We start from the raw sequence: 10,561 nt of genomic DNA, 5'->3' as shown, positions 1-10,561 counted from the left end.
TTTTTTTTTTTTTTTTCCCCCTGCTGGCTGCCCTCCAGCTTTCAAAATGTCAGCCGGTAGCCAGGAGCAGCTATGGGTGGCTTTACTTACTGAACCGTGAGTCTCGCCCTGTGTAACAGCTTGGCCTCTCACCCTTGTGGCCTTTAAAGGCCACAGGGCACTGTCAAAACCGAAAGGTCGTGATTCTTAACTGTGAGCAACCATCAGACCTTGACTAAACACACCAGGGTAGCGTCAGCGCCTAGGCCACAGTTAGCAAAACCTCCCTGAACGAAAGGGTAGCATAGAATAATTCTGCCCCGTGGTTGTCAAATCCTGCAGCTGGGTGGCTCTTGGGCTGGGTGGTTTGTAAGGGAGTTGACGGCCAGGCTGAAAGTGGGAATTCTCACGCTGTTACTGCCCAGCAGAGCTGCTGCTGTGGTTTGTGTACTTGTTAGCTGAGGTTGAGGACAGGGACTGTGGCTTTTGACTTTGGGTGAGGTCTAATTGCACGTTCTCTGGAGATGAGGTTAGATTACGGTAGAGTCTGGACTCAGTGTCATCTCCTGTCACATTGGACTGTCAGCCGTTGCCAGGCTGAACTCGGAGTCCTCTTTGGGCTCCTCCAAACCACTCCAGTTTCCAGTGAAGCTCCAAAGAGTTTTCGCCTGTCTCAAGCGCTTTGGTTCTTGTGCCTACCCTGAAGTATTTACTGGTGCCTCAACTGTAACAGAAGCGCTTCAGCACCTGGCTGAGGCCCTTTTGTATAGAAACAGTTGCTTTTACATCCAGTTCTTGCCTGCATTCTTGTTCTGCTTACATAACTCTTGAGGAAGTCAGACTCCAGGAAGCTGGTTAGTCCTTGCTATAAAAAACTAAAAAGGAAAAATACTAGGTGATTAAGACCAGATAAATGGAATAGCACTGTTCAGGTAGGGTTGTTTTACTGCATCCATCTAGGCTGTGGTGTACGAAACGGTTGAGACCTTCTCAGTCTCAACATGCGTGTTCAGTGAATAAATATTATTTTTCCTGCTCCAAAGATTAGTTAGTAGTTGCAGTCTATCTCTGGCCAGGGGCACGCACGTGAACTTTAGCATGGCTTTATCCGGCCCCGCCTTCCTGGCAGTGGATTATCGTCCCTGTGATAGTGAAGTTGGGTGTGCGGGGCTCGTGTCAAGGCACACAGGTGACGTGAGGGCAGCTGGGTGTTTCCAGGTGGGTAGAGTCAAACACTGTCTGTCTACAGCACAGAGAGAGGAAATTATCTACAAAAGTCTGCCAAGTATTGCACAACTGGGTTATCTCTTAATGTTGTTTGAGCAAATAAAGGAAACTGATCTAGTGATCATCTGAAGCTCATTCAAGATAGTCGAGATGGAAATTTCTCCGCAAAACCGTCTCCCCAAGCTGGCAGTGCGAGTGCAATGCTCTCACGTGCGTGAAAGTTTGAAAGCCAAGTGCATGGAGTCTTGAACTTCTGGCTGCCATGGCTTTGGCTTTTGAAATAAGATATAAATACTTAAATGGACAATGTCCTCTTAGCAAATCCTTTCTCTTTAGGGGAAATATATGCTGAAGAGTTACAAAAAAAATCTCACCTGTGGGACTAATAAACGGGGTCAGGCAGGAAGTCTGGGATGGAGTCAGTGGTGCAGACTCCGTGCTCCGAAGGGAGGAGAACAGCCACGTGTAGCAGTTGCTTAGCTGTGACATTCTCCTGGCGTTCAGGAGTCTTTCCGTAAGCGTTAATAATCATCCAGGTCTGCTAATGTTCTGCTGTGTCCAGCAGGCAAATGCTCAGCTAAGCTTGTGGAAATGCTCTTCCAAAAGACCTTTTGGTTGGTGGGCTGTCCTCAAACAGCAAGTGTGTGTCCCGATGGAAAATCACTTCAGCTGAGCACTTGGGCTCTCTCCTGGAGTTATCCCTCTGCATTCAGAACCGTGGGCACTGAAGGTGCAGCGGGGTAACTACTGGACTCTGCCTCCATCTGGGGAATGCTTTTGAAGCTCGGTCTGAATTAAATCATTTAGCTACATCTGAAATTGAGCGTAACGTGGGAGTGGCATTGTCAGCCTGGGCAGCGTTTGGGATGCACAGTGGGCTTTTGTAAACGGTGGAGTAGAAATGGGCTGAATGTTTCAGTGTCTTTTTTTTCTTTTTTCCTCTCACCAGTATCATGAGGGTACAATCAAGAACGTGCGAGAAGCTACAGAGAGCTTTGCCTCTGATCCCATCACCTACAGACCTGTGGCTATTGCACTGGATACCAAGGGACCTGAAATCAGAACTGGACTCATTAAGGGAGTAAGTTTCCTTTTACTTTTTTTCCTTCTGCTTTTTTTTTTTTAGCATGTGAGATTAGGCTTTGTGCTACACCTGTGGCCTTTTCCAAATGAAAAATGTCTCAGGGTAACAATGCCAAAATTTGGGATGAACTGCTGCAAGCTGGGTAGTGGGTGTGTGTTGGATTTGACTGGTTTTGCTGTAACGCTGTTTTGTTGACATGTAGAGTGGCACAGCAGAAGTGGAGCTGAAGAAGGGCGCGACTCTCAAAGTCACCCTGGATGATGCATTCATGGAGAACTGCGATGAGAATGTGCTGTGGTTGGACTACAAGAATCTCACCAAGGTCGTAGACGTTGGCAGCAAAATCTATGTAGATGACGGTCTGATTTCTTTGCTGGTTAAGGAGAAAGGTGAGTAGCAACCATTCCAGCTGTGCCTGTTTTTTGTTTTGTGGGTTGGTTTTTGTTTTTAGCCTGTTCAGGCTAATTAATGCTTTTAATGCAGGATTTAACTAGTTTTACAACACAGACTCAGACTTCTGTGGTTAGAGACAGAACAAGCTGTAACTGGTTGTGTAGGGGCAAGGCTAGTTCCACGAATGCTTCTTCTGTAGGGCTGCATAAACTGCTCTGGCCTCAAGATACTGCCTCTAATTCCTGAACACAGAGGGAGATGGAGATGAGACTTTTGGGGTGATGGGTTTGGTGTTACGGGGCTCCTGTGTGCCCCGGTGCAACCTGGTAGCTCTTTGGGGAAGACAATCCCAACACTCCCATATGGCGTCTTCAACAACAGCGTGGAAGCAGTCTGCAAACTCGTGCGTTACATAAAGCCTCCAAGGAGAGCGGCGGTGTGATTTTTATCTTGTGCGATCGCTGTTGGCACTGCTGTTATTGGGCTGGGAGGCAGCGTGGGAACTGGCAGTGGGGAGCGTGCTGGTAAACGCTGACCGTGGGAACACGTCTTTTCAGGCAAGGACTATGTCATGACGGAGATCGAGAATGGCGGCATGCTCGGCAGCAAAAAGGGAGTGAACCTGCCCGGTGCTGCTGTCGACCTGCCTGCGGTCTCCGAAAAGGACATTCAGGACCTCAAATTTGGCGTGGAGCAGAACGTAGATATGGTGTTTGCTTCCTTCATCCGCAAAGCTGCTGATGTCCATGCTGTCAGGAAGGTGCTGGGGGAAAAGGGAAAGAACATCAAGATCATCAGCAAGATTGAGAATCACGAGGGGGTGCGCAGGTGAGTTTTGTGCGAGTCTGTTGCCCCATATCTGTTGCCCCATATCGACAGAAGACTAGATTTCCTAGTCCAAGTCATGGAACAAATGGAGTAATGAACCTCTTCTCTCACTGCCAGGTTTGATGAGATCATGGAGGCCAGCGATGGCATTATGGTGGCCCGTGGTGACCTGGGAATTGAGATTCCCGCTGAAAAAGTCTTCCTCGCACAGAAGATGATGATTGGGCGCTGCAACAGGGCTGGCAAACCCATCATCTGTGCCACTCAGGTACTGGAAATGCGACGTAACTGCTGATGTCTGGCAGGGTTTGAGCATGATGGTGTTCATTAGAGAGGTGGTAGAGAGTTTTTGCTCCTCGGTTTGAGGCACTTCTTTAAGGATGTTTTTAGGACCTTGCCCAGGAGAGTTACAGGAACGCTTGTGCTCCTTCTTCCTCTGTTGCTACATCCTACCTTCTGCCTTGTATTTAAAGTCTGTGGAAGTGCCCTAGCGAAAAAGCAGCTGCTTCCTGCTGCAGTGTCCCCATTTCTTTGGCTTCGTTCCCTTCCAGATGCTGGAAAGCATGATCAAGAAACCTCGCCCGACCCGTGCCGAGGGCAGCGATGTCGCTAATGCCGTCCTGGATGGGGCAGACTGCATCATGCTCTCCGGAGAGACTGCCAAGGGCGACTACCCGCTGGAGGCTGTGCGCATGCAGCACGCTGTGAGTACTGCCTTTGCCCTTGGGTGCGGAGCCAGCCCCGGAGGTGAAAAAAATCAGTGGTGCTCCACTTTGCATCCTCTGTCTGAGCCAGGCACCTGAAGATCTGAATCTGCCTCCTGCTGTGGGCTTTTCTTGACTCAGCGCAGTCCCGAGAGCCTGAAACCTTGCTGCACGTGCCCCAAAGTGTTGTTGGGCCGAGCTGAGAACTGCTCTGCAGTGCTCTGAAATCTTAAAACTTTGGATTTCTCGTAGTTAATTTTTGTTTTGGCCAGGGCAAAGGGGTTTTCACTCCTATTCCGGTAGGAGCTTCTCCAAATGCCCGATTAGTTTTGGCCTATTAAATGCCTTAAACTTCCCCAAGGTCAAGGGAGCTGCATAAGCAGTTTATCTCTAGATAACGAAAGGTATCCGCTGACTCCTCTGTGGGAGGGAGGGAAGGGTGGGAGGAGGCTTGGGAGCCTGATTTACAGCGCTGTTGCATTCAGCACCTGGCGTTGGGGGAGTGTTTGTTGCACGAGTACTGACAGCACCACATTTTTACATGCCTGAACTGCCAGAAACCTCTGCTCTGCTTCGAGTTTCTCCCCAGCTCGCATTTCAGCCAACTAAAAAGCCTGATGGCGAGTGTCTACAAGTGTCGCTTCTCCCTAGTTACCAGTGCTGTGAACCACAGCGGCGGTAACTCACCAGTTACAATTTTCGCCAGTTTTTATTTGCAATTCAAGTCATGTAGATTAATCAACTCAATGTTTGTTTGCAGTGCGTTATGTCTTTCATATGTGGAGTCTTTCAGTATGGAGTGGTGGTTTTTTTATGCACGTGGCAAATGCGAAATACTACTTGACAAGTACTGAGCAGTGACTGCACTAGTTACGGGCTGTATGTTAACAGTGCGGCTAAAAAGCTCTCCCTCTCTTTTGACCCCCTAAATCATAAGAATTGACTTTCTACCACAAGTTGGAAGCTTGCTACATTAAACCTTACACCTAGGTTTCTATTCCAGCCTTAACTTTACAGCTCAGGCGAGTTGTATTGTACCTGCAGCTTGAGCTCAGGATCTGTTGTATGTGCATCCCTCTCCCTGGGAATAGCGGAGGTGCTGAAAGTTTTAACCCTCTGTACAGAGGAGCAAATGCAGAATCGCTTTTATTGAATGTAACGTGGTGCAAGCAGCGAGGTGCCAACTGTAGCGATCTCCCTGTGGTCTGGGCCTCTCCTCTGAGCTTCTTCCTTTGGTGTTAGTTGAGAAAAGCCCTTGCCCAGCCAGAGAGCCCTCAGCAACCATGGTCTGAAAATCTGCAGCATGGCCAGCACAGGCAAATATTTTCCACTCAAATGGTTGTAGCAGGGGAAGAAATCCCCTTGGCGCTGGTAAGGAACAGCTCCTGTACAAAATTTCCCTGCCTGAAATGGGGATCAGTTTGGGTTTATCTATTTGTTGATCCAGTGCTGCTACAAGAGCATTCCAAATGAAGCCCCTCAGTGCTGAGAATGATCAGGGTCTGTGCTGTGCAGTATCCTCGCACCTCTCAAAGACCTTTCTTCCAGTTCCAGTCTTTGACCCATGGTTGGCTTCAAACGCTGCACTGGCCATGCTGTCTGAGGGGACCAAGGTTTAAATAGCTGCTCTCTTTTCCTTTCTCCCATCTCCACCCCTGTACCAACTGGAAACCCTTGAGCAGGGGCGTGACAGAATTGTGTTGCCCTCCTGCTGTCGCATGAGTACGTGTATTTTCTTACAACCGGGGGGATGCAGACTGCCCTCTAAACTCGGGTTCACTTCACTGTGTTACGTGGAGCTGCCTGCTTTTGCAGCCATGGATAAACTGACTGGCTGCTAGCATTTTGAGGCAGATACTCCATGTAAGGGCAAGCGTAAAGCCAGCAGTAACGACAGCTTTAGGGCAAGAGTTGGAACTGGAGTGCTGTTCCTGCTCGTCACATGTCTCGTTATTTTTAGACATAAGATACTTAACTACTTTGGCTTAAACTGATATCTGTGGAAGAGAGATAATTCCTTGCATTGCATAAAATAATTCATTAACGTTAGAGTAACAAAATTCTTACTGACGGGGAAAAAAGCTTCTGCTGTAAGAGCACTTCAGTCTCTGCTTAAACACGTCACGCTCTGCATGTAGTGACTGCTCGCTCTCTGGAGTACCTGAATGAAGTTGTCCTTGGAAAGGTGATCATCAGCCTTTGCATGCTTTTCTAGTCTCTGCAAGCCTTCCTTGTTGGGTTGTCAGGGGCAGCTTTCCAAGAGGAAAATTGTCTTTAAATGGGGTTCCCAGTGTGCTGGGATGAAAAGGTGATAGAACAGAAAACTGTTACTTGTGCCTCCGCACCTCCTGTGTGGCACTGTACAAAAACACCTCGATGTCATGACAACCCTTTAAGGAAGGACTTGCTCCTATTTTTTTTTTTTTCTGTTACCCAAAGGGATGTTGACATAGCACTTGGAGGTGAAATTTTGTTGGCTCTCAAGTTTAAAACTAAATCCTTACTGGCCATCGAGTTCAACTAAATTTAATGAAGCCAGGAGGGACGGTCTCCCAACTTCTGGGCTGACATTGAAGGTGTGTCGCTCGCATCTTGGCTCCACGAAGGCTGTTTTAGTGGTGGAAAACAAAGAAATCATCGGCAGGAATGAGGCATGGCCTGGCTTAGCTGCATTGAAAAGCAGTCTATGTAGGGCTGCTCTGAAAGGATGCCAGGAATAAAACAAGAATGCCCAGTGACCAGGGCCCGGCAGTTAAAACGCTGTGGTGCGGTACATTAGGCCGAGTTTTTTTCAATAAATTGACAACCTGAGAGCCCAGGAGTTTCACAGCCTGACCTTTAATATCCTCTTGCATGCGTTAATATGACAATTAAGCAAATTAATGTGATCTCATGTTCCTCTGGTGTATCTTTCCTTCTGTTCTTTCCCCTTTTCTCCCTCGTCTCCTCTGACTCGGGCCTGCAGATCGCTCGGGAGGCCGAGGCCGCAATGTTTCATCGTCAGCTCTTCGAAGAAATTTTCCGCCTCAATGTTAACAACAGGGACCCTGCCGATGCCATGGCAGTAGGCGCAGTGGAGGCCTCTTTTAAGTGCTTAGCTCCAGCCCTGATAGTTCTGACCGAGTCTGGCAGGTAGGGCTCAGAGAGGGCGCTTCTTTTCCATGAGTCAAAACACACTCCCTTCTAACACTGCAAATATTTTTAGGGAGCTGCCGCGTCAGTCTGAGTTCTCAGTGATAGGAAGGGATTGCAGGCAGGCAGGAGCAGAGCAAGAGCGCCTGGCAGTTGGCATGAGTGTCACCTGAGTGTGGGCTGGGCAGGGCGAGGTGACTAGGGAGGTGCCACTGATTTGGAAAAAGAAACCTTGAGCATCCTCTGCCGGGGCAGTGATTTGGTTATGCTAATTGGCAACTCTTAATTAAAAAATCAAAAGATTTCACACCTTGCTGATAGAGCACCTCGCCTTAACCCTGTGCTGCCCTGAGTGACTGACGAGAGTGTTGTCTTCCCGAATGCGTGTTGCTCTTATAGATTGCCCGGGAGGCCGAAGCCGCCATCTTTCACAGGCAGTTGTTTGAGGAACTGCGTCGTCTGACTTCCCTCAACTGTGACCCCACGGAGGCCGCCGCTGTTGGTGCGGTGGAAGCATCCTTCAAGTGCTGCAGCGGGGCCATTATTGTCCTCACCAAGTCTGGAAGGTAGGAGGTGACAGGTTCCCTCAGGGTGTTGGGGGAAAGGAGAATCGCCACAAAAAAAATAAAGATGGCTTTGAGAGCCCAGGCTGCCTGCCTGCAGTACCCATTCCTTGGGAAGATGGGTGGACATCTCGAACGTCAGCGCATCTGTAACCTCCGATTCCCTCAGCCCGCCTCTGCCAGTGCAGCATCTGGCTGGAAGAGTCAAGGGAAAATCGGCGTGGCTTTGCTTCTGACTGCTTGGCAAGAAATCCTCAATTTAGTAAGAAGATGCAGAATATTTTTTTATTTTTTTTTTATCGAAGCCTTGGCCATTTCCAAATTACTGGTTGCTTGCCGAAACTTTCAGGCATTGGCCCTGCTTGCCGAAGCCAAAGGGGTGAAGAGGGACCGCTTGGCCTGGAGTTTGTTAGGCAGGGAAGCTGAAAGCATTGGGAATTTCCTCTTAAAGTGTTCCTCTTTGCCTTTAATCTTCCTGAATGAGCATCTGGCAGGCACCTGCATATGCTGCTCACGCTCTCAGGTGAGCTTAGCCCCTTGGCCACAGGCGAGAGGCAGCAACACGAGCACCCTGGAACGATGAAGTTGAGGAATTCATTCCAACGACTGTGGCAACTGCTGAGGAGAGACTCACTCTTCGACTTGTGGAAAGGGAGCCGAAGCCTTGCTGAGCAGGGATGAGGCTCGAAGCCTGTCTGACCCTAAGTCTCAGGCTGCTTTCTGGAAGAAAAAGTTTTGAGTTTTTCACACCGGATTCAGATCACAAAGTGATTAGATGCTCCAGGCACGGTCTACCTGAAGAGCTGGACCATCGGTGTATCCTTCACCTGAATTTACAGCTTAAAATGATTGGAAGCAGCCACTTCAGCTGAGATGAGGAGTGCCTATAAGCACTGAGTTTCCAGATACCCTTGTGCTTCTAATGTTTCTTTGTAAAAGGTCCCAGTCTTACACTTGACCTTTAAAAAAGAGCTTTGACCTCTGGTATTTGAATATTTTTAGCTGTGGATTCTGTTACAGCCTTGTGAGTACCTGAGTTTCCCTAAAACTACTGGGAGGCTTCTTGAACAGTGCAGGAGGGATTGTCTGAGAGCTGGCACATGTGTTTGGGTGCTTCAAGCAGAGCGCTGCTGCTTGCTTTTTGAATATCGGTTAGCCTCGTTCCACTAAACGAGGCTGCAAAAGCCAGTGGAGATAGCGGCACGCTTGTGCGCAGGAGCCAGCCTCTTCGCTGCCTTAGGCAGGTGAATGTGGCCAGGGAGGCAAACGGCTTCCAAAGCTTGGCAAGCCTTGGGGTAGCGCTGCTGGCCCGGGCTCTTTTCCATCCTGTCAAGTGCGAGCTCCTCGAAACAGAGAGAAAGTCCTGGGGTTGAGATGCTGAGGAGCACTCACAGAGGCTGGAATAGATGGCGCCTTGCCATCTTAACGTAGCAACGGAGACAAATCGAAGCTTGTTTTTTTGGGAGGTGGTGCTTCCAAACTGCTGAGGCAAGATGGGAGCAGGGACTGTTGCCAAGGGGACAGCCTTTGATGGGTCACACCTGTTTGCTGAACTAGGAATTCAGCCAAGTGTCAGGCTCACTGGGGAGCATCTCCTGTGCGATCTGGAGACATCCTCCCTGTCTCTCCGAGGGTTTTGTGGAGCTCTCCCAGAGTGATGGGCGGTACCTCACTGCCTCTGGTGTTCCCTGTCCAGTTTGCGTGCCCAGACCTCAGCACTGCACATCTGTGTCCTGTTTTCCTCCTTTAGGTCAGCGCACCTGGTGTCCCGGTACCGCCCACGGGCTCCCATCATCGCTGTGACCCGTAATGACCAAACGGCTCGTCAGGCCCACCTCTACAGGGGCATCTTCCCTGTCCTGTGCAAAGAACCAGCCCATGATGCCTGGGCAGAGGACGTAGACCTCCGCGTCAACCTTGGCATGAACGTTGGTGAGTGACGCTGCTCTGGTGGGCTGGGGTGAGTCTTTGGCACCTCCCGTGGTTCTTTTTGCGGAGAGGATACACCAGCAATGGAGGAACCCCAAGGCATGGGTGGGATGTCCCAATACCAACCTCAGCGGGGTGTGGGTGACAAGATGTGGGCCCCCAGCTCTGACACCTCCCTGTCTCCTCTCCCAGGCAAAGCTCGTGGGTTCTTCAAAAGTGGTGACCTGGTCATCGTCCTGACGGGCTGGCGCCCTGGCTCTGGCTACACCAACACCATGCGTGTGGTGCCCGTTCCCTGAACGACTGACACCAACTGATGCCGGCCGGCGAACACCTTCCCCCCTCCACCCCAACTGCCCCCCACTCTGTTCTCCTCACCCCTCGCATTAGACCAGCCCTTGCTTGCGCTGTTCTTGTCCCTAGAGTGGATGTAGGTCGCTAAACACCACCCAGTGCAGCAGCAGCAGGGGAAGAGACCTTAAATCACTAAAACAAAAAAAGGAAAATATGTACTTGAAGTGTTTAGTTTTTTGTTGGTTTTTTTTTTTTTAAAACCTCTTCCCTGATGTACGTTGGAGTCAGTGTAGGAGGGTCTCGCTGGGCCTCTCTTAGCCTTAGTGCCTGTCCTCAGGGTGCGAAATACCCTTTCACCCTTTTGTTGTGTGCTGGGGGGGTGGAGGGGGGCAGGGAAAGGGAAGAGGTGACTTGACTCTCCTTCCAGG

At 49.8% G+C, this 10,561-nt stretch overlaps 1 protein-coding gene across 3 annotated transcripts in view; it reads left to right on the top strand.

Annotated features, from left to right (window-relative positions):
- PKM (pyruvate kinase, muscle) overlaps positions 1-10,326 on the top strand; it is an 11,786-nt gene extending 1,460 nt beyond the window's left edge. Inside the window, exons 4-11 of one of the 3 annotated variants that reach the window (XM_009879353.1) lie at positions 2,156-2,287; positions 2,493-2,679; positions 3,241-3,511; positions 3,629-3,779; positions 4,063-4,215; positions 7,747-7,913; positions 9,661-9,842; positions 10,032-10,326. In XM_009879353.1, the coding sequence (XP_009877655.1) occupies positions 2,156-2,287; positions 2,493-2,679; positions 3,241-3,511; positions 3,629-3,779; positions 4,063-4,215; positions 7,747-7,913; positions 9,661-9,842; positions 10,032-10,138 (1,350 nt within the window). In that variant the 3' untranslated portion in view covers positions 10,139-10,326. Of the gene's footprint in view, positions 1-2,155; positions 2,288-2,492; positions 2,680-3,240; positions 3,512-3,628; positions 3,780-4,062; positions 4,216-7,180; positions 7,348-7,746; positions 7,914-9,660; positions 9,843-10,031 lie in introns of all 3 variants that reach the window. The other 2 variants (XM_009879354.1, XM_009879355.1) reach the window with 2 other exon arrangements.
- Positions 10,327-10,561: the final 235 nt, after the last annotated feature.

This window comes from Apaloderma vittatum, unplaced genomic scaffold, assembly GCF_000703405.1.
Source record: "Apaloderma vittatum isolate BGI_N311 unplaced genomic scaffold, ASM70340v1 scaffold13962, whole genome shotgun sequence".
Lineage (NCBI taxonomy): Eukaryota > Metazoa > Chordata > Aves > Trogoniformes > Trogonidae > Apaloderma > Apaloderma vittatum.
Note: the sequence above shows the minus strand (reverse complement) of the source record. Positions and strands in the feature narration are given on the sequence as shown.